This window comes from Bombus terrestris, chromosome 12 (genome assembly GCF_910591885.1).
Source record: "Bombus terrestris chromosome 12, iyBomTerr1.2, whole genome shotgun sequence".
NCBI lineage: Eukaryota > Metazoa > Arthropoda > Insecta > Hymenoptera > Apidae > Bombus > Bombus terrestris.
The window spans coordinates 12050097-12075070 of NC_063280.1; the positions used below are offsets into that span (position 1 = coordinate 12050097).

Below are 24974 nucleotides of genomic sequence, written 5' to 3' on the forward strand. Positions count from 1 at the left end.
ACATGTAGCGTGTTTGTTTCTCTTTTATTGCTCTGACATTAAAATAGTTCAACGTAGAAAAAACATACGTATAAATAGTTATCGACAAAGCATACGTGACTAGTGACATGCACGTACGAGGTCGTCGAGTTTAACTCGTGTCAGCCGCACAGAGGTCGTCCATCCTTAGTCTTGATATCGAATAACGTTAATTTATGATACGACAACGTATAATTCATAATATTGGGACGATTTTTATCTTTCCCTCGTAGAATATCGTTTAAATTTCGGTAGGTAGGCTGATTGAACTAAGAGGAAGGACAAATTTACCGGAAGTCATCCACTGATCAAGCTTGCTTCACGGACGCGGGAAAAGGCGGTTCTTCGATCGTAAAAGATATATGTACGCATATATGTATATGCGTATATAGGTAATATGTAGGCATGTAGGTAGGTAAGTAGGTAGGTAGGTAGGCAGGCAATAGGCAGTAGACAGATCCAGGCGGACGAGATCGTGCACAGGCACGTTACACGCTATTGTTATTCTCAGGAGAGGAAGAACAGAGAAGGAAGGAAAGCGACAAGAATTATGTGTCAACAAAGCAAATATTACCGATGGTCAGAATATCCCAAAAAGATTCAAGCTATTAAACCAATGTTTTATACCAATGCTAACTCATGATCAAATAGAAAATATTTTAACAAATAAATCTTTCAACGAACTTGGCACGAAATTTAACGCGCCGGATCGTAAGCAATTTTCAAACGGCTTAGAAGTTCCGAAATATTGCTTAACTCAGCAGCTCGTTGTCACCGATTAAGCGTATTTTTTATAGAATTATTTTAATTTCTAAATATGCATTTGTCCCAAGGAACAAACAACACTCCGAGTGTGTCGATTGAATAATCGTCGTCCGTCGTTCTTGGATATTTCAAACGTCTAAAATAGACTTTCTCAAAACTGCTCGGTACGATAGTCTTACTGAGTTAAACAAAGTCGCGGTTAACGACGAAAGGATATCATTGAGCAAAAATCTAAATCCATAGAGAGATCGATGTACGTTTAGTGTTAACATCCTAAGGAAGAAACGTGAGACGCGTGGAACGAGAGAGTACAGGAGAAAGAAGGGTATAGCTGCCAATCAATGCGACGCCGCGTTTCATCGTCAGGAATCTGTAATAGAACGAGTCCTTGTACCGTGCATTTAACTTTGACACTCTAACCTCTGGATAAACAAATCTATTTGCATTTCCCAGTCTTACGCGATGCGGTAGCAAATTATTGTCATCGAATCGATTACTTAGTATTCCATTTTGATGTTGCATCTATCGAGAAACAATCATTCATTTGGGTAAATTCGGCTCAAAGCCCAAAGGTCGAAACGATTCTATCTCTGGACGGTCATGGCCACGCGTATAAGCGCGAGTGATGCAATAAGCTAGTTGGAACCTACGACGTATGGATTCGCTTGCGTACACAGATACGAGATCACTCGAATACTGGTAACGACGTAGTTTCGCTTCTTGATCTATCAACAGCGTGATCGTTATGCTGCCGAGCCAATAACCTCCTAACTGAAAACCTTGACGAAGACGCGTTATTAATGTTTCATTCCGTTCAGATCCTTGGTCATTTAACTTAATTAATTTAGTGTGACTTTTATATCCTCAATGTTGTTTCCACATCATTCTATCTCTAGCCCAGCTTTCCCGCATCTCGTAACATAATTCAATTTCTAATTAGATTTATTGCATACGCGCAAGAATTAAGACTATGCGAATGGCATCAATTATGTTTTATTATATATTATGAGTAATGTTATGTTTATGAGTTATGTATGTTTAGTTGATTTATTTGCACTGTATAGATAATACGGAGAGTATGACTGTGTTGGTGAAGACTGAATACTGGTTTAAGAATCTCTGAAGAAGCCTCGCCTGGTCCTTACGTACTAGCTCTCCGTCCTGGGATTTCCTTCTCATCCTCGTGAGCGCATATCCTCTGGTGTTTCTGATTGATATCAGCTGTTTACTTTGGGACTGACTCATCGAGGGCTTAGGGTGTTAGTTAACCTCTTTATGAGGCCCGCATCGTAATGTTTACAACTTGGGAAAAGGCAGATGTGCGATCTGAGTCATAAACAAAGGTTCGCCCAAAATCCTGAACATTACGAATTTGTTTGCTATATATATATATATATATATATAATAAATATTTTCCAAGAATTATAAAGTACCATAAAGTAAAAGGAAATAAACGGTTTAGGTCCAATTGGAAACAGTAATGTTCAAAATGTAAATCCGATAGAAAATATATGGCTACGTCATACCGTTAGGTAACGATACTTTTGTCAAAACCATTTTCCAATAGAAATTTCTTGTTTATTTAGAATATACTTTACTTTATTTAGGTAAGTAATATATATTTTCTTGTGCGATAAAGTTGTGCGTGTATGTGTTACTTATGTATATGCTAAATAAACAAGGAATTTCTATTGGAAAATGGTTTTGACAAAAGTATCGTTACCTAACGGTATGACGTAGCCGTACATTTTCTATCGGATTTACATTTTGAACATTACAATTTATAATTGAGCTTAGGTCGCTTAAAAACGATTTATTTTATACGATATTGTATTTTCTTTCTTCTTCTGTCCTGAAAACTTGGTCGCAAAACGGGACAGTTCGATAGCACGAATTTGTGCGTTCTTTGAGGTTACGTGAACGGGCTTTGTAATAATAGTCTGCGTTCGTTAAACACTCCGCCTCTATAAATCCTTCCAAGAAGGTATGAATTTCAACCGTAAATACGACTCGATAGCGAGCGAAGAGTCAGAACGGAATGAGAAACAACGTGGTCGATCGGAGAAGAAATGTAAATACGTAACAAGCAGAAACACGATATTTCTTACATGCTCGGTTTGGGTTAAGATCGCTTAAGCTTTTCGCTTCTCTACTCTTCTTCCCTTGAGATCAATGTGAATCTGTCGTCGACAAAGAAATCGCTTCGAAATGCCGTAAGCTGAAAGCTTTCGAATACGATCCAGTATCTACGTTCCTTTCCAATGAATCGTTTTTCATTTTGCGAATGTATTTTGTTAATCGTATGTCCTAGTTTCAATAATTTAGATACCGACACTCAATGCCGAGTTATCTCGCTTTCATCTTAAACACCATCGAAATCCGTCTTTGATTATAACGATCATCTCACCACGCATGCAATATGGATGCTACTACTCTATTGCGAACACAACGATGTACACTAATAGTTTGAATAAGCGCTTATTTTAAATTTCGTCATCGTGTCTGGTCGTATCGAATCGAGGCTGCTCGGATTTACTCGCGCTCGAGCTAATTTTCTGTGCGGATTATTTTCTTCGAGTCTTATGCTTGCACATTTCTATCGTTCACCGTCACGCGTTGCTATATTCTTTTATTTATATACATACACATATGATAGTTTCGGCTAACACACGGTGCTTATCGTTATAACTTTGTTGAGTCTATACGAAATAACGTTAACATTTTTTTCAGCTCCGCATTGTACATTGTCTTCTATCGTTCACTCACACGGTATATTTGCTTGTCCGCGCTAGTGTCAGAAAATAACTACGCAACTACGCGTTTGGCGTCCGATTGTACAATGTATGTACTTATGTATTTACGGTGTACGAACAACGACAAGTTGCAAACGTCGATCAATCTGTACCACATTTTCCGCCCATCGTCCGTACTAACAGAAAAATGTCTCTGATTAATTTCATTTCATTAATTTCAAATTGACGCAAAATATTTGGTTCGCGTTTATTCAGTGCCAATATTTCGGCATTGCTATTCACTAGAATAGAATAAATAACGGGGGAATAAACGACTATTACATATCTACAACAAAGAACGAAAAAGGTCGATTAGAGTATATGTAACAATACAGAAGATATCTGTACAGCAAAAGAACGCATCTCTTTTCCTTTCTGTTGACAGTTTTTTTAATCATGTACATGTATATCGAACGCGTGAAATCATGATTCGGTGAAACCTACTTGTCTAAAAGCTAAAAGATTGTCTAAAACCTACTTCCTCTCCGATTTCGATGATTTTCAAATACGTCGTAAAGCTCAACATTCTGAACAACTTTTTCCTATACGTATACCCGGCGATCGACCTTAGTTTTCCAGTTACATGTAAAGATATATCGTCGCTGGCCCTTAGCTTTCAAACTATGTTGTATTATTAGTACATAGCACGATCGAATAGTTGAGTAGTCATTCATTGAATCTTGTTAAGTTGAAAAAAGATAAAAAACATGTGGAAAAGAGAAAAAACGTTGATGTTTGGAATCACATGGCATAGGAAGTTTGAAACTCGTAAACAATTCTTTTTCTTCAAAAAGCAACGAACTTGGCTGTATTGTTGCTCATTCTTAATTAAGAGTTAAATGATGCCCGGTTAAATGCGATTAAATGCGGCGGCCCTTACTACCATGTACTACCAGAGAGGTAATTTTCTCTCTAATACTACTAATTCAACTCGGCTTGAAAATAAGACCATGCGACAGGATATTTTTGTGTATAATTCAAAAATAAGTAAGGCCGACCGCCTGTTATATATATACGTATAGGAAAAGGCTGTTCAGGATGTTGAGCTTTAGAACATATTTCAAAATCCGAGAGGATATAGCTTTTTAACAAGATCACCAGCGTTTCTTTGTATTTATTGACGTTTTGACATGGAAAGTCAAACAGGTGTGCAGATCGCGACCAAATTTTCGACGATGCGCGAGAAATGCTCGTTTTCGAGAGTAAAACGGGTCCAAATCGCTTTTACGCGTCTGGCACGAGTCCCGTGCCTAACATATCGTTATAAATATCGTTTATGCTAACTGGTGTGTTCGTTGCAACTCGTTCGACCGTCCGAAAGGTACGTAGTATAATATAATATAAAATTCAGCAATATTCAGCATTTCCGAGTCTGCCTGCTCAGTTACAAGTGTTCGCATCGATTCGATTCTTTCAATCGAGATTCGAGATTCGAGACCTATCAAATCATTCCACCGGAAAGCGAATCGTATCAAGGTCTAGAGAGATATCAGATGAAACGTCTAAACGTCTTTTCAGTTTATGGTGTATTATTCGAAATAATTTTCGATTAGGCAACAATTGTAGGACGCTTAGACAACATTTTCGTAAACTTGCACGAAGCTATAGATTACAGAATTTATTGTTTATTTACAAGCTTATCAATAACGACGTTATCGATATCGTGCAAACTTGTATAATTTTATCGTAAGAATATCAACGCGCAAGCAACGTTATTCTCTTCCCTCTCTCGGATATTTGTTTTGTAAAAACATTTCTGGTCAATGTCGCGCAGACAAGTATATCAATATATCACGTGAGACGAACTCGTTATCTCGTTTCTCGTAATAGGTCAGATTACACGTAATACGATTATATATTCGTCCAAAATGTCCGATCTTCGAAAATTATCTGACAATTCGAACCTCGTCGCATTTCTATTCGGGTATTCGCCTTTAATTCACTTCTAATATTCTCATTATCTATTCGCGAGTTTGCCTTCGATTCGCTTGTTCAACAGCTTGTCTTTATCGCTAGGAATCGCGCTTTGTACATCGCAAGAAGCGAAAGAGAAGTACCACTTGCTTAATCTTATCGCGCTCGTTCCGCAGAAAATATTTACTATTTTCTATCTTTTTATTTGGTGTGCGTTGAACTATCACGAGACATCATTGATCGCATGTACATACCTAAGTAGTACGTACATTACGTATCACCGCAAAAGGGATCCTTATGAAGGCGAATCTATAAGGATGTTCGTTTCTGGGAAATAAGATAAAAGAAGAAGAGACAGATACACGCGACAAGTTTCGCTGATGAATATAATTTGCATGTCGTTGCTACAAAAAGAAAAGGGGGAAAAGAGAGATAGCGATATCGCGACACAGTCATAATAAAGGTACTCAGGCACATATGTATGTAAATCTATACGCGTTTGCTACAATAAAGTCAAGGCTACAGAGCCTATAGGGTAGATCGTAGAAACTGGCAAATGCAAGGTTGCTATTGGATAGTACCGGTTTGATGTTTTAACGATCCGATCGGCGAAAAACATGGAATACGGTAAAGCTACGAAACGCAGAATCGTAGAAAATTTGATGTGTGATCGATACCAGATCAGGCCACTGGTCTTTCTCTCGGGTCAAGCAAGTTCGTTGGCATTTTTCACGGAGGATGGTTTCGTCCGTTTTTCAAACCGTACACTGTTAATCATCGAAATTCTCGTATCCTCTCCTTAATTTACAGTTTATTAAGTGTTTATAAATATTGGCTTAATTTATAAACTAAGACTTTGATTAATTCGCTCGCGAAAACGTGGATTTGCAATTAATTCTGATACTAACTGTACCGATGCGGTCACAAACGAACTAAATTATTTCCGCGTCTTATTACGTCGTCGTAAGAATCTACTAGATTTAGTGAGAACTTTAAGCAATACCTAACGATAGAATTACAAATAAAAATCTTTTTGGAAATATGATTGATACTTTTCTCTCTCTCGCCCTCGCCCTCGCCCTCACCCTCGCTCTCGCTCTCTCTTGGTAATACTGTTTCATACATTCTATACTCTACGCTATTCAAGGTGCTCATTCTCTCTTTCTCTCGCTTTCGATACCATTCGATAATATCTATCAACGGATATATGTATATACGTCCCTTTGATCTTAAGATAACGAGTAATGAATTACATGTACATACATTTATGTATTTATACGATACGAAGTATGCGAATATTGCTCCTATATACATTGTCGTGGCGAATCAAAAAGGATCAAACTTTGAAAGGAAAAAGGAGTTCCGAATTCTTGTACATTGTAGCAAGATATCTTTTTACTATGATATCGAATAGAATTAGATTAGTTGCAATAACCAAACATATACCTACGACGCATCGTTCTCTTCTTGAAAGTAGGTATAGGTAGATATAAGTCTGTATGTAATTTATCGCTTCCAAAGCATAAATAAGCTTGCCATTCAAACAAAAAATACAAAACGTCAAAGGTGTTGTGTAAAATTTACGCGTGATAAAACAGTCAACCAAAACTGAATATCATGCGGAAGACCTTGGACAAAAACTTCTGCGCGTCCTATTATTTGACCCTGAATCGTGGATCCACGTGCTGCGTGAAATCATGCCTTCACGCTCGACGCTCGACAATCGACGCTCGTCGAGTATATCGTTCTCGCTCCTTTTATCTTCGTTGCTTATGGATCAATTAGCTCTTGAGAAAATTTATTCGACGGCAATTTCTTTTCGAAAATATTTGCAATCGCGAATTCGCATAGCCATGCGTGAACACTCAAAATAAGAAAATCACAATTACTTCTCACTATCTTTTAAACAAGTAACGTAATTCGAACAAATTCGGTTCTTTTTCGCCCTCTATCGTATTTACCAACTTCTTTTTTTCCACGTATCAATCCCGATTGTTTTATCCAACGATTTATATTACGTAAAACTCTGAAAATCTATCTACTTCGGTATTATTATTCGTTTAAACTATCTTATCGGTTTTCATAACCTGTCGTCGTTGTTATTGCTCGACTTATTAAAGGTTATATTAAACGCCAAAATATTCAAATTCGAATCATCATAACCTATTTCTTAACTGTTAGCCGATCCTGCTTTTAAATAAGCCATACCTTCATTCAAAGACATGCATAAGTTTATGAATAAAAGTTTTAGAGAGATGAACAATTCATTCTGAGTGATCGGCTTGGCAAATTACATAACATAGTATGCGCGTCTTGTATCACTCCGTAATTACTCTGCTTTAACTTTATTAACACCGGATATGTAATACACACATCGTTCACACATTACCTGTTTTCTTCTCTCACTGTTAAACTAAATGTCATTAACCATTATTCCAAATCGAATTCTAACGATAACAGCTTGACAATTCGATTAGCTATTCAAGAACCAAATATCGCTGTAATTTATCCAAAATTTCGTTTATTTTTGAAAGACGTCACTAGGTGAATTCACAATACAAGTTTGCAACGCGCATTTCTCTCGCTTCGTTAAACGATAATAGATAGAGTACAGCGATAATCCCGTTTGGATGAGTCATTGGTTACCGAAGAACGATAATAACTCGTTAAAATTAATGAATTCGCGATGATTTCATCATGTCATGCATAGAATTTAAAGTAATTAGATAAATTTGTACCAATACAGTTTCGTGGTCATCTCCGTGGTTTTACAAATATTGTTCGATGAGTCGTAGTAATCGAGCTCCCACGTCGCCGTTATAAATACATGTATTCCAAATCGATTTAAACGATCGATTCTATCTAAAACAATCGACATCACGATTATGAACTAGCAGTGACCATTTTGAAAATTCAACTTTTGTTATCTTTTCTCATCCTTGGTTTCTCCGTGATTACGTCTTTCCCTTTGGCACCTGCTTACATTGCCCTCCTTCGTTTATTATTCATAGCTACGAAGCCTCTTCAAGTTACATACATATATACTTACATAACCCGCAACCCTTAAACTCCTTTTCACCTTGTAGTCAAACGCACATTTGGCCTTATCTTCTGTTTCGTCATCGTGAAACTTCAAAATAACTTAGGGAGGAATGTGTGTCAAAAGTGGAAGAAAGTTACGTAAATCGATAGCATGGTGGTAGGTATTGTAGTCGGGTACTGCCGGTTCACCGGGCACGATCGAGCAACTCTTGCCACGTGCAGAAACCGGTTTATGCTGTTATTTTGTGCGACCAAACAACATTGTCCTTTAAATTTTCTATTTAGACAAGAAATCTGTCGTGTTTTCAGGCTAAGAGCGTAAAAACTCGTTCGATGCATTCCATTTTTACGTAATAATATTTGTTGATTCTGATCAACGATTAAATCTCCTCGATGTTTGAATTAAACGTTGTTTTCAAGCGATTGTTTATAAAATTGTATAAAAAGCCAAAAGCTCAATTTCCTATTCGTTTATACGAACGTACTGTACAAGGATGTACATAAAGTATATATGCTCCTTCTGCAATCGAACATTTTTCTCGATTTGTTACTTCGATGTGATATGGTCGATATCTGGTTGATTATCACATCTATGATGTGGATGATGCAACAATGATGTGCTTTTGTTCATTAAACTTTCTGCAAGACAGTATTGAAGTTGGTCAAATATGTAAAACGGTGGTTGAAACAGCCAGGTAAACAATCGACCTTATAACCTTACGTAATATAAGAATACGGCTAATAGTCTTACCACGCAATACTATACCAATTATACGGGCAACAAGTTCACGCGATGCTGGCTGATTGAAAACAAACTTCGATAGTCAACACGAGTCTGCGCGTAGCATAAAAATTATAAGCGCTCTTATGTGTGTGCGCGTATTTCAACTACTATAGAACTCGAATAATGTTGCGTCTATCTTTTTCTGTTTCTCTTTTCCATACATACTCCTTTCTTTCTCTTCTTTCCTGGTGTTTCATCTCACCGTGACGCTCCCTCGCGCGGGCGCGCGCGCACACACACAATAACAACATACACACACACACGCTAGAAACAACCGAGTACGTATTCTCTCTCGGTCGTCTCTCTCGATTCTTTTCCTATGTCGCGTGATGTTATACGTGGCCATTGTGCGCGCGCATCTCTTCCTAAAACAACGCACGTCGCAATCACCCGCCGATATTTCCCGTTCCCCTGCATTTATCTGGCACTCATCCTATATAATGTGGGTATAAATGATGCTAAATCGTAAACATTTCGAGAATATAATCTCACTATTCACTCGAAAAATGCGTTGTGTCCAAGCTCTTAGTAAAAACGTTTACGATGAATATTACGTATGAAATGGCGTTATTACCGGCAAGTCGATTCCAAACATACGAAAGCAATCAGTGATTCTCAAGCGTTCTTCAGCGATTTATTATTCAAGGAAATAGAGGAAAGGGCAATGTCAAAAAGTGAAAGAGAAGAAGAAAGGGGGAAAGTGTTTTTAAAGTTTAATTTTCCTATTGTTAGCCTGAGTATTAAATTAGTTACGACTACTTTCAATCGCGATTCGTAATTCATAGGACAGCTTTCTAAGCGATATTTGCATGGTAACAAGCAAATGTCAAATAAGTATTCAATTATAAAATATCGGCGATGAATTCATTGAAAATAGAATTGCAAATCACGTAAAGATTGCATCATACGATTCGGTAATTACGTGAGTGTGGTTCGGAGCGTTCGAGAACCCCTGGCTAGGAGCTACGTGACGCGGCGTCGTTTCAGAGGGCGTCGACGAAGTCGCCCGATCCTACGTAGAAGTAAAACGACACGGGAGTGGGGAGGTTAGAGGGAACGGCGCGAGCGTGGTGGGAGCAGCGGACATCGATGCTGCCGGGAGTGCCGGGACGAGAACAGCGAGGTTGGAGAGGGGGTAGGCTGTTAGTAAGCGAAGTGGCCATCTTGCAAAGTTCAGTCGGAAACCAACTGCCGAGCAGTGAGGGAAGGTAAAAGGAAAGACTCGATGTGTTAGCTGAAGGATTTTTAATGCGCTTCCGAGCCGGGCTACCGCTACGTGCGAAAGGCTGTGCGATACCGACAACGGAATAGCGACCATCCGCGGAGATTTTCGTATACGGAAAAACTTTAGTTTATCCGGCGAAAAGTCTCGGAGTACGAGCAGGAGATTCGAGGGTATAGAAGTAGCCGAAGTTTCGACGTTAGAGAAGAATTTGAGAAAAAATCGAGGAGGAGTCGTGCAGAAATTTTAGTTCCAGCGTAGATTCATCCGCTGACAAAACGTCTCATCAGTTCGAAAGTGATAGGGAAGACGATTGGACTATTTATTCGTATACCTACAGTTCTGAAGACAGTGAAGTGGAAGAAATAAAAAAAAGTGGAGAAAAGGCGCGCAGTGTTTAAGTCTGTGATAGTATTTATTCAAACGATTTAGCTACGACGCGTATCATCTACCACAGTAGTAGCATCGTTTGTCGCTTCTGTAAGTCGCGAGAACTACAGAAACAGAGAAATAGTCTTTATATATTTATTTATATCTGTGATACCGACGCTGATATACATCGAATTATCCCGAGACAGAAACATTGAAAACGAGCGAGATAGAGAGCGAAAGCAAAAACGGGAGTACGTCGGTAAAGGGAGAAGAGAAAGGATCGAAGAAAGCAACGTACAGTGGTTTGGGAAATTGAAATAGTGGGAAAGAAGATTATATCAGTAACTTAGTGGATTTACATGTTTTTGTATATACGACTGACTCTTTTTTATAATTATTGATATCGGATTAAGAGATAGGAGAAAGAGTTTCGTTGCTGTTCGCTAAACGAAACAGAAAGGAGACTCGAAGAAGAGGAAAAAGGAGCAAAACTTTGTTTTGTTTCAAACGAAAACTACATTTTCCTCTTTTACCCTTTTATTTGGGATATTAAACCATCGAAGTTAAGTGGAATTACTACGTGCAAAAATGGTGGAAAAAATATTGGAGGAACGAGGAGACGGTAGTCAAGAAGTTACAAGAGGTAAGAATATCTTTCCTTGTCCAAATATTTACTTTGAACCAAACGCGATCGCAACGATATGACATACCAAAATCATTCGAGGCAATTTTAACATTGCTGGTAATGTCATGAACCAACCAAAACAGTGCGGTGAAATGGATGAACATCCGTTTATATTAAACTTTTCCTCTGTACTTTTCGATACGTGACACTTTGTTTCGAATAAATTTCATCGCGATATCGTTTTCGTTTCGTGTGAGCTTTATCATTGATAGAAGAAGAAGAAAAGTATTATTTCGATCGTTAACTGTTAAATTAATTGACTGTATGATTTGGATAAAAAGGAAAGAAAACGTGTAAAATAAGCAATCGCGCGAGCTGATAGAAATTTTCAAGATCAATCGGTGAAGAGAAACGCGGGACGTGACAATGGAAGTCGGTTGACGGAAGAACTTTCTCGAAGCCGGTGCGCCGTGTTCCCAGTGTTCTTCGCTTCGAGTTTTCTATCTCAGAACCTTTCGTTTAAATTCGTTCTAAATTTGTTCGATCACGAAAATTAAAATTCGAAATAAGATCTCTATTGCATATTTAGAGTCTTGAAGGTTAGGGCTTGTAATATCGTATGTTTTTGTATAACTAAGTTACAACCATATAATTCGAACGGTCGTGAAACATTTATAGTAATCGAATCGACGTTTCCGCCGAATCTTACTTAATTTATATTAAATATAATTTTACATTTCTCTTTTTTTTAACTGTACCGTTCTAACTTTCCTTTTGAATACTTAAAATATGCATGTATATGTCTACGCCTAAAAATGCAGATTGAAAAACTTGACAGTATCAAAATGGACACATATACACACATCGATCGCACTGTATTTTATCTCGTTATTTTGACGTGTGTAATAGGTTATTCTTAGCATTTCGCTTATGTGTACTTTGTTCGTATTTTTTTATCGTTTCAATCGTTTGTTTCGATGTTTCGTTGTAAAATTGTTTCTCGTACATGGAAATCGAACAAATTATAACGTATAAAAATATGTAATTTTGTAATATTGGTAAGAAGGAATAAGAAACGAAAATGTACAGCGAGACAAAGTGCAGCGAAGGGTGCAAACGTTGATACGTATTATGAAAGAAAATGAAGCATAGCCGGATCAAAGCGCGACATGACGCTAAGACGATGCAACGTGCATCGTTGAATTATTTTTGAGGGTCGAAGTGGGTTAGTCGGTTCGCGTTCGAGTTGGACGCAAATCGCAAAGGGTGTCGGTAAGGGTAACCCAAACAAAGAATGGAAGGAGAGAGAGAGAGGGAGAGAGGAGAGGAGAGATGCTCGCGCGCATGTCAAATCCGTTAGTAAATACTCTTCATTTTAAAGAGAATGGTTTCTTTGCGAAATACGAAACGTAATCGTAAGGTAAAAATTTTCTGATTGATATCGCATACGTCATAATCCGTCATTTTGAAAATTTTCGCAGCAAAGACCAAACATATTTCTGCAAATGAAAAGAGAATTAGTTGTTGCTAGACCCATCGAAACGCAAGCCTCGGAGAATTTTTAACCTTGAAATGCGTTAAAGTTAAAATACAGTGTTCATGTATATTGTACACATTGTCAAGCGTGAAATGACATTAGACAAACGTTCAAGAGTGAAACTCATTTCGTAAAGGCGTTTTTTTTTCTATTTTCCACTTTTCTTTTCTTTTTCTTCGTGAAAATTCATAGACGAGAAAGAAAATATGCCCCATTCTCTGTATATGCATATGTATGTATATGGATTTACGTTTAGGTTTTTTATATTGAATCGACGATTGTCGTTGGTTTTGCGGATACAGCAACATTATCGTACGTGTGTATATCTCGCGTAAGATGGCGGCGTTCCTTTTCTGTGCCAGTCATTGAACCCTGAGCTCTCTTAGTACTTGCAGTGCTTGGTTGTGTTTCTTCTTGCATCGAGTTTCATTGCGTTGCATTGCATCGTTGATACAGGCAACAGAAGAGTATACACATTCACTCTTGGCTAAATTGCGATTCAGTTCAGCATTAGTGATTAACTACGATGTCCATTGTATTTGACCGGGGCTAAATCATTTTTTGGCACGTTGAGATTGCAATTATCTTCGTACCAAGAAAATTTACGATATCAGAATGCGGATAACCTTTATTTGATCGCATATTGAAAGTAAATGTATCTTTCGGTCGGATCTTTCTACTAATAAACGCAACTTTTGTTCGTAACAGATCAGATTGATCGGATCGTTTAAATTCGAGTTATGAATTTGAAATTGAAACAAAGATCGTCGCTCTTTATCGATTCATTAAATACATATTTACACACGCGGTGTTACTCGATGACCCACGCGTTGTTGGCAAATATGGTGATCACGCGCGATTCCTCATATTTCATCGAACAGCTTCGTGCGTCTAGTCAACTTGATCTTGACCTTTCAAACATCTTTTATGCTACTTTTCGATGCCCCACTTAATTTTTAATCGTAGTTCCTCTAGCGTAATGACAGATAGTTTTACATAGTTCTCGCCAACTTGTGCATCTAAGTCTGAAAGCCGTATATATAAAAAAAAATTTTTAAACTAGCTTCGTGTTTCAATGTGCCGGATTATTTACGAAATTCGTTGTGCCTCCTTCGTTTACACGTGTATATCACGGCCAACGAAGACTGTATCGACATTTTATAATTTCCTTCAAGAGAGTGTATGGCATTAGATAGAAGTCATGCTAACTCGACCGTAACGATGTATTTATACATTCAGTTATAGAAATGAATCAAATAATGTAATCATCCATGGTTGGTAAGATAAATATTAATATGTATCGAGCGAAATGCGTAATGTTCTCCTGGTGTTTGCGAATTTGTAATTTTTTAAGATTTTTAATATTTGCATGCACGTAAATATGTCCACAAATAAACAAGCTGTATCGTATTTGATATAGCGTTAATGAACGCGTGGGATTGTCACGTGTATGTATCTATGTACATACATATGTATGTATATAGTTGGTCGGTTGATTCTCGAGAAATTGTTTTCACGGATAAACAAGAGTTGCCTAATTCCCGCTTATTACCGTATATAGGGACTTTGCGAAATTTTTCTACATATTACTTTTCTACTTACTTACTTTATTTACTATTTCGAACAGATATTTATCGTTTAATTTTGCGATTATGTTTTTTCATGTACTCTATAAAACGAGAATAACGAACGAAGAACAGAAACACTTTCTATTCGTCTTCCCACATGATTTCCATATTATTTATATCTATACTATAATTTAGATATTACTATATTACGATATTGTGATATTATATATACATTCTCGTACGAACGTTTAACCATATACGTTTATATATGTTTAGTCTTGGAATATTTTGCAATTAATCGATCATATATTAACAAGTTTTTTTTTGTTTTAGAAGAGGCGAGTTGCAGAGAGACTGCGAATACCACGGGAGAATCAATGAGCGCCGTGCAAGCTCGACAAGAGGAAGCTAGGCGCAAAAGACGCAAGAAGAAACGCTCTGGATCGTCTTTGATGTCAGCTTGTTTTCAAGGTAAAATTTGATCTTACGGAAAGATTCGCGACACACTGCGAGAAAATGAAAGAACTTGTAGACTCTTGCTCTGTGATAAATATCGATAATGGTGGGTGGGTAATTGAATATTCGGTATTGTTCTTGTGTCGCTGGCCGAGCAGCGAAGAATTTCTTCCCGGTCGATTTAATCGAATAGCGAGCACGTTGTTCGGCCAACGGCAACGTACGCATAGTTTATCGCGCATTTATCGCGTAGCGATTATTGAATTCTTCTTATAAACGTGTATATTTTTGAAAAATTTCTCATTGGTTGATCTCGAGATTCGATATACGTAGTTTTAATTCAGCTACTTCGGTCGAACGATATAAGTACGATACAAAGATTATTCTAACATATACTATTATCTTATCGTATAGTACGAAGATCAACGGAAAAAAGAAAAAAGAAATAAAGAGAAAAAGAAAATGCAAAGGTCGATCAGGGCAGGTTACGGCAAGGTAGAAATGTAGATAATAGTAAACAGTCAATTCGTTGTTTGACTGCGGGCACGTGTTTGAGTTAACGATCTCTGTCACTCATGCTTCGATGACTCACCTCACCGCAGGTTATGTTATCCTATACAAATTTAGAATCTTTGAGAAATTCATACGAAACGAGTATATTAATCGATTATTCGCGCAATCTCAATTTTTTCCTCATAATAATAATAATAATATTAATAATATATATACGGATTGTACTCCCTATAGTAAATGCATTGCTTGCTACAATATGAAAAGTAGTTAGCTCGAGAGAATAGAAAGTAAAGCACGCGAAGTACAGAAAAAGTTGATTTATTCGTAGTAAAGATTAACGTTTATAATAAGCTTATTTAGACAATTTTGTTGCCTATAGAGTACCGCGCGATTAATATCTAAAAAAAAGAGACAACGCCTAATAGAGGATCAATGTATCCATAAATTGAATTGCGATGTAATTTCAGGGCTACTCACAAGGGCCACTAAGTACCTTACAAGCAAAAATTAAATCGAGCTTTAAACGTCGACGTAGAAGCGACATAAGGCTTCGGACGGTTTAAGATCAGAGAATAGTCGCGAAAAACGGGATATCGGACAAATTAAAACGCGAATAGCAAAGCGTATTTATTTTATTCGATTATACGAACGATGTGTCGTTTAATTCGGTTTTCAGTGTGTCTATCGTGTATTCTGGAATAGGTTTAAACGAATACAACCTCTTTTTGAAAAATTATTAGTCGAGTTGATTAGTTGAAACTATTATGTCACACTATACGATCGATTTTGTACAGTGCAGTAGAGTAGTAGAATTTCAGTGTTCGAGAAGCTTCCGCTTCGTACTGCTGGTAGTAAACTAGGCACGAGCGCACCCGTATACGTTCAAATCTGGGCCACGGGTTAACTCGTCGATACGTCCCGAGTCTCAAGCTCCTCCATCGCCTCTTCAGATTTCTACCTTCTCTTTCTAATCTTTATTATCCTTTCCCCCCATTCTTTCCACCGTTTACCACCATGTACACACGCATTTTCTAACCGTAATTCTTTTGTAGTTTTCTCAATTCTATTGTTACGAAATAATTTTCTTCCTATGAAATACTTCGATTTTTCATTCGTGTAAAAATTGTATATCTCTATGTTACTTGTTCCTAGATACTCTTGCTTTGTTGATATTTCTTAATCGAGGGAGTCTCGTAACTTGCAGCTTCTTGTTTCAGGCGGTCCCTTGTTCGTTATCGTACACAGATCAAATCCTCGTATAATCAACAGTCGCGCGTGTGTTCTAACGCGTACTCGTTAAATGTGCTAAAATTTTTAAACTTACAAAGTGTTCTGTTTCCCTATATCGTCAGTTATATTTACTCGTAATACGAAACAAGTTAACAAGGATCGTAAAAATATCACTGGTAAATGCACATTACGCGTTAAGTGTATGTTATGAGAGTCAAATTAGACGTATAGATTATGCATCACGACGTCGGATCGAAGAATATATGCCATGTGTATGTGTACAATAGAATCGGTGCGGCGGTGCAATTTAACATAGAGGGGGATAAGGAAAGGCAGTGGAGAGACGGTGGAGGCATGAAAATGTATTATCGGCTTCTGGTTGCTAGGTATTCGTCGGCGGTGTTGCCAAGCAGAGAGAGAATCGTATCTTTGGCGCGAGAGGCAAATAGGTGGGAGCTAAGGGGAGAGCGAAACTGTTGATTAGGGAATAGAAAAGGAAAGGTAAAAAGAGAGTTGATAGCAGCTTACGATACATTGAAGCGACGTAACGTTGTAACGTTGAAACTAGGGAATGAACAAACGAACGAGCAGCCGTACAGAATGAAACGGAAGCATCGTGTTATTGCGTTATTGGGGAAGCAAGATGCAAGCGGACACGCGACGAGAGGGTCAGGCAACGGCTAACAGAGGTTGAAAGTTCTCGGTCAGGAAAAGAACAGAAACGATGTATTAGTTATACGCGTCCGAAACTCTTAACGATAATTTTCTGATTAGACGATTGATCGCGCTATAGGCGGAGCTCGGGTGATGATCGATCCTTTTTAGAATCATCGATATTCAGCAACGTAACGATGCTCTATCTAACAGCGTCTTTCGTTTCTTTGAACTCCGATAGCGCATCGTAATGTTAATTACGCTATAGAATAAATAGAGAAGAATAGACGCGATTCGAATTTTACGCAAAGTTTAAGTTGAGGATTTTCCGAAAGCTGTACTCTACCGATCTTTTCTTTGAATAAAGTACGAGTTACTCCGATAAACGCGATAATAAAGGATGTTGTGCTTACTACGAAACTCGGTTCGTTTTGGCGTACGTGACGCGATGCGATTATTTTTGGTCAACCTCGCTCCTCTCTCTAACTCTCTCTCTCTCTCTCTCTGATCCAGCCTCTCCTTCCCCTCTCCATCCCTATTCCTTTCCATTCCCTTCTCACCTCTTATATTATATGCCTTTCTATATTCCTCTCCGTTCTCAAAATTATTCTATTACATTTTATTTATTGTTATATTACCGCAGTTATAAAATTAGTATTAAAATACGACTGCGTGTTTGTTTCAGAACTGTACAAATTGACCGGCGAAGTTCTTGGAGAAGGTGCTTACGCCTCAGTTCAAACTTGTAGGTCGCTTTATACCGATCTGGAGTATGCTGTTAAAATTATCGACAAAATTCCCGGTCACGCACGAGCACGTGTGTTCAAAGAAGTCGAAACGTTTCATCATTGCCAGGGCCATCCAAATATCATCCAATTGATTGAGTTTTTCGAAGACGAAGTAAAGTTTTATCTGGTATTCGAGAAAGTAAACGGTGGTCAACTGTTGAACCGGATACAAGAAAGAGTTCATTTTAGCGAACGGGAAGCCAGTCAAATAATTCAAGAGATCGCAAGCACGTTAAATTTCCTTCACAAGAAAGGTAGGGTCACTTTTATTTGAATTATTTTAATTAAGTACAACATATCCGGTATGCGATTACGGTATCCACATGCAGCACCTCCAAATTTATCCTCTTAACGAATGTGTTATCTTTGCTTCTTTCAGGTATCGCCCATAGGGATCTGAAACCCGAAAACATTTTGTGTGTGTATCCGGATAAGCTCATACCGATTAAATTATGCGACTTTGATCTTGGTTCGGGTATCAAGTTCAACAATTCGTTGTCAAGTCCTGTAGCTACACCGCAACTCTTAACGCCAGTCGGCAGCGCCGACTTCATGGCTCCAGAAGTTGTAGGAGCTTTCACCGGGGAAGCGAATTATTACGATAAGCGTTGCGATCTTTGGAGTCTTGGTGTGATTATGTATATACTTCTCTGCGGTTATCCACCTTTTTATGGGAATTGCGGATCCGATTGTGGTTGGGAAAGAGGGGAAAATTGTGAGGCTTGTCAACAACTTCTATTTACCAGTATTCAAGAAGGCAGGTACGAATTTCCGGACAACGAATGGAGGTGTATTTCGGAAGATGCGAAAGATTTGATCAGGGGCTTGCTGGTCAAAGAAGCCCAGCAAAGGCTCAGCGCCGAGAGTATTCTGAAACATCCGTGGATCAATCCTGGTCCAAGCTCCGTTGAAAATACAGAGAAGTCTCTCGTAACTCCTAGTATTATCAGGTTAGTTATTCTTTGCACTTACCGATCGATCGATTTTAGCTAGTTGGATCAATTGGCATAAGAAATTTCAGTCGCGAATTAGTTTGATGTATAGTGCGGTAATACGCGTAATAAACGTAAGAAATGAAAATAACAGATACGTTTCTCTTTACAGGAGGAATAATTCTGCTAGAGAACTGTCGGCGTTTGCCGAATCGGCGATGGCTGCTAATCGCGTAGTACTTCAACATTTTTCCGTAAATTTGGAGGAATTGGCGGAGAAGAGGGAACCGAGATTATCCACTTCGTCAACGGACGAAGATAATCATCCTTACGGGCACATGTCCGACTCGAACAGTGAATTATCGGAACACAGTAAGATTTGCGCGACTCATTCCTCGAACGAATTTGATGTAATCTCGCGCTTGAAATCTTGTTCGATTCAATCGAGTGCCGATCTGACCGATTCGAAATCCATTGGAAAGAATCGATTGATCGGCAAGGACTCGTCAGTCCCTCTGTTTGGTTTGTCACCGCCGAGCGAGAGTCGTTTGATGCAGCGCCGTTTAAAAGCACGTTCGGATCTACTCGAACGTCAGACCAACAAAACAGTTATCGCGACCGTTAGTGGCTGAAAGGTGACATTCCTACGAACGAAACGATAGTCTCCTTTCTTGGTAGCGCGTATAATTCATGTTTACACGTTCGTCGCGTAAATATACGGATACGAAGAAAGCGTGTACAGTAATGTTATCTATCGTTAATTGACAAAGAGTAACAATGACATAAGCGCGACATTACGATTGGCAAAGCGAAGGTTGTGTTTCATTAAAAATAACAAGAGCTGCATTACAATGATTCGCGCAACGATCGACGGTTATTACACGCATGAGCATATCTATACAACATAGCAACACATGGAGCGACGACATAAAACGACGTGTCTTCGCTCCGATACACGATTAACCACGCGCGACGCCAACAACACACAACACTCGATCAGACAATAATTTTTCCTGAATTTCTATATTTCCTACAGAATTCAGAGAAATATCGTGTCCGAATATATCTTTAACTTTATATTTTTCTCCATTTTTCTTTTGTGCTCTTGTTCCGTTTCGACGAGTCTGTTCGATATACTCCTCGTCTTTGCGCTACAAATTTTTTAAATTGATACAAGCTATTCGTTCGGTTTATTTGTTGAATGTTGTTTTATACGATACATTCGTTAAGTAATATGAACGAACATAAGCAGAGGCAGCACAGATTCGATACACATACATATGTACATATGAAAAATTGAACGGTCGCGCAAGTTTTAATTTCGGTTCAGATTACATTTAGTACAGAACTTGAAGGAACGTAAAGAAATGAAAAAATGAGTAATATGTACATTCCACCGTCGGTATCTATTAGATGAGAACATATAGCATAATATAAAAAATAAGTCACATTAGAAGATATACAACGTTTCTGTACTTTCGGCTATTATATGATATCTAGAAAAGTACATAGTATATGCTCGTTTATATCAATTTATCGAAACGGATATACAGAGACGCAAAAGAAAAAAAAAAAAATAATTTTGATGAATATTTTTACTGATCGTATACGCGTATATTTGCTTCGTTTCTTTTTATTAAATCGATTTCTTTTTAGTTCGGCCTTAAATATTTTTGCAACTATAGCTGTTATTCAACAAAATATCTCCGAGTTACATTTCTCTCTTTTTTTTTTTTCTAACGACAACTTGTTCGAGAATTATGAAAAGCAGCAACAGCAACTCATCTTCGGACGAAAAAAAAAAAAAAAAACAGCGGTAAGAAGAGTAAACCGCGCATCTTGGTGCATGTTACAAATAGTTTGCTCAGTAGGTTTCTAAGAATGTAGTAGAGTGTAAGTTCGAAAATACTGTAAAGCAAATTCCAAGGAAGGAACAACGCGCATTTGTATCGAAGGGAAAAGGGGACGACAACTACGGCCATTTTTTTGTAAATTTCTCTTAAGCACCTTCATAGAGAGTTAGTACGTAAGGAAGATTAAAAGATTAGTTTAACAAAAAGGAAAAAAAGAAAAAAAAAAAATACAGAAAAAAATTGTACCTGCGTCGTAAGTGATTAAGAGTATACCGAGCGAAAGAGAGAAAAGGGAAAGTACATGGAGCAGGAATATGAGAGAAATAGTGGGAGGGAGGGGGAGAGGAAGTCATATCCGATAACGTGCGTGTGCGTACGCACGTTAACGGACAAACTTTCTCAAAGAACATAGATTACACGAATATTGCATCCAATTAATTACTGTTACGTATTTTTGTAGAATTTTATCGACGAAACGTCATTCTATCGTCTGCCCACCTACTACGCGTTTACTCTGTCAATTAAGATCGATCTCTTTTGTTCCGTCTGATGATTTTCATTGTCATAAAATGTAAATATCTTGCATTCCCATTGCCTCGCGGTACACGATACAGAGGAAGTCGTGACGCTACAAATTTCCAATGTCGTGTATCATCAAGTTTGGCAAAACTCTCGTATCGTAAAGAACATCATTTTTATGCGTAAAATTTTGTCTGTTCTTAAATAATAAAAATTGCAAACATTTCTCTTCAAACGGTAAACAAACAACTCGTTTCGACTACGATTTATTTTACGTATCATAGTTGCATAGAGTCGCGTTGTATGGTGGGAGACTCTTTACTCAGGGCAGTTACGATGAGCTGCGCAAATTTGTTACAAATTACATACACATTATCGTATTTGAAGAAAAGAATGAGGAGAAAGAGCTTACGATGTCTGTATGCGATCGAAATCCATCCAGGGTTGAAAATTAATCGTTACTTGTTCTTTCTTCTTACGAATTAACCCTGAAAAGCTTTGTCCAATGACATCACAATATACATTGCATATATACAGACTAATAGTCGACGCAAGTAGCTCGACAGCAGCGTTATTAGATTTTCCTCCCAAGGACGGAGGATCGTAAAACAGAACTCTCTCCTATAGCAGGTATCATTTTGCCATATACATCGTACATACGTACATACTTTGTTCGAATCCCATGGACAGCAGACGCCACAGAGACTAATGCGTATAAGCGATCGTTAACAAATGTTTGGTTACGGTTACATCATCAAATTCGTCCATCCAAATGTTTCAAGTTCCAAGGAAAATTGGCAATTCCCTTGAAAATGAGAACATTTGTTAGCGGAAGTAGCGTTAGCGATTTCTCATAGTGAGAAAAATTATGTAAGAATACGCATGCATCGTTGTTGCATGTGCTTACGACGTAGAGACGAAAAAAAGCATTACACGTTAATCAGATCCGTGACTTTTTAATCACGAAAACCATTGAGAAGCACGAATATACCGCGAGTTCTTGGCCTTTCCTTCTTTTTTCTTTTTTATTTTTTTTCCTAAATTTTTTCACAAAATTGGAAACAACGACTGGAAGAGAATACGTTACCATTTGCGCGGAATCGTATCTTTCAAGTTACGTATTTCTCAGCATTATTGTCATGTGTTATCAATGGACGTCTTTCTCTAGGACCTACGCATCTTTCTTTTTCGGTTTTCTAGCGATGCATTTTTGTTATTCGTTTCGTTTGTTCGATTACAATAACGTATGGCGTAACCAATCACAGCCTTGGTAATACAATATTTTCATGAAAACTGAATGCATTCTCGACCGATATCCATTTTTCACACCGGTATGTTTTCTTTATAAAGTATTTCGTTCAATCAGCGTTCCCTCAAATTGCCATCATCTCGATAAAAGCTCTCGATATCGATCGAGCGTGCGTCGTAACAAATGTGTATCGTCAGTATGTTAGCGATATATAACGATAATTTCTCGAAGAAACATTGAAATGCAAGAAGAGAGTACATAGAGCAAAGGACGAGCAGCGACAAGTCTTGCGTAAGGAAAGCAACCGAATCACACTAAGGATCCATGGCCATAATAATATAGATCTATAAATTGTAATAGCGTGGATGAATTTGCGTTTGAGTGCGATAGTGTACATGCTGGAGAGCATGTGTATTTTGTGTATTTTGTATGCGTGTACGAATGTACGTATATGTTTGTATGTGCGTTAATGCGTATGCGTATGCGTATGCGTCATCGCAAGCTCGAATGATAAAACAATATTTAGCCTATAAGCGAAATGGTAAACACCTTTGTATAGGTTTGTAAAATTAACAATTAAGATAAAATATTGCTGCGCTACTCTACCGATGAGTCTTTCTTCGATCATCGTGAAAAAAAACTCGCGCGTCTTATAATTGTTTCGTATTTGTGTTAGGACGATGTATACGCAAACGCATCTGTAGCGTAGTTTCGTTTACTCGTTCGTCGAACAGCGTGATATATAGCGATTTAAAGCGTATACTATTCGAATAAAGAAAAAAACTAAGATATCGCATGCATATTCCCCATTCTCGAAGTTGGAAGATTCCCGCTTAAAATTTAAACGGCGCGTAACTTTCTAATAGATCGTATAATCGGTACGTTGACGATCTTCGATCGATCGAAAATTATAAGAACCGGTGAAAGAGTATTGCGAACATATCCCAATGGTATGCTAACACATAATACACAGCGTATCTATCTTCTTTCGCATTACCGCTCTTGCATCTTCGAACTACGGTTCCCGATCTTAAACGAAAGAAAAAAGAAGCGTGTTGCATGCTGTTGCATGCTGTTTTATGCTGTTGCATGTCCCGGAAGAAGCAGCATTTTTGTTACGTTCTTTTTTATATCATAAGAAAAAGCAGTATAAAAAGAGAGTGGGAAGGGGGAGAGAGAGGAAAAAAGAAAAAAGGCCCTTAAAAGACGAATAAAGAATATTACGAATGCTTTTTAAACGAACGTCAGTTCCTTTTCTTTTTCTTTTTTTCCTCGTCTGCTTCTTATTTTAACTATTCGCAAGCCTGAAGGCGCGTGTTGCGATTCCTTTGCGTTTTATGAATATTCACGAAGAAGCCCGTCGTTGCTCTCCTTCGTCGATTTTTGCATGACCTATCAGCTATATCGAGTCAAAAGTAACAAATCGACCGTGTGGACGATGCTCGTCCTTTTTTTTTCTGTGGAAAAAAAAGACGCGAAATTTTAGAGTTCTCTTTCGCACGGAAATCGACCAATCAACCGAGAAAGAGAAAACTGATAACGATGATGGTAAGAATGGAGAGAATGCATTTTACCATACGAAAATATTGTAAGCGTGAAGCATTATTGCTAACTCTATACATATGTATGTATGGTTTTCTCGATCGTACGAATAGAAACAGTTTCCAAAATACACAATCTCTTACAAAGTAATTTTGGCTGCGATTCAAACTCAAGATACGAGAGAGGGTAGTGAAAGAAAGAACGAGGAAGAGAGAAAGAGAGGAAGAGAAACATTTTCAAAAGTTGGAATGTCCGAGTTGCAAACGGCATTGTTTTTTCCATGTAAAAGCGAGCAAGTCTTATGAAAACTTTGTAAGCTTCCTAATAAAATAGCATTTAATCGATAAACTAGCACGTATATATTTCTCATTTCGGTTTAATAGCTATACCCCTTTAGCTTCGTCTACGAGGGTATTCTTGCTCGCTACAAGAATACTTTCCTCGATTCGTTGGCGCACGATCGTCGTCAAACGAAAGACACACGGTACAATTCTCTCGATTAATTCGTTGAAATTTATTTCAAACTCAAGGTAAGTCAAGGTTTGATTCTCTAATTTTGATCAAAGTGAACTGCAAAAGAAGAAGTTCAACTGCAAAAT

At 37.9% G+C, this 24974-nt stretch overlaps 1 protein-coding gene and 1 long non-coding RNA gene across 2 annotated transcripts; one reads left to right on the forward strand and one right to left on the reverse strand.

Annotated features, from left to right (window-relative positions):
* Positions 1-5178: 5178 nt before the first annotated feature.
* On the reverse strand, positions 5179-9924 carry LOC110119742. The gene is made up of 2 exons (XR_002308242.2): positions 9283-9924; positions 5179-9170 (listed from the first exon to the last, which is right to left on the reverse strand). It is a non-coding gene; the product is annotated as an uncharacterized LOC110119742 (long non-coding RNA).
* LOC100651498 (MAP kinase-interacting serine/threonine-protein kinase 1) lies at positions 9923-24723 on the forward strand. Its single transcript, XM_003399953.4, has 5 exons — positions 9923-11552; positions 14973-15110; positions 18178-18534; positions 18660-19230; positions 19385-24723. Exons 1-5 carry the CDS (start codon positions 11498-11500, stop codon positions 19842-19844), a joined length of 1581 nt encoding a protein of 526 aa, XP_003400001.1. The 5' UTR covers positions 9923-11497; the 3' UTR covers positions 19845-24723.
* Positions 24724-24974: the final 251 nt, after the last annotated feature.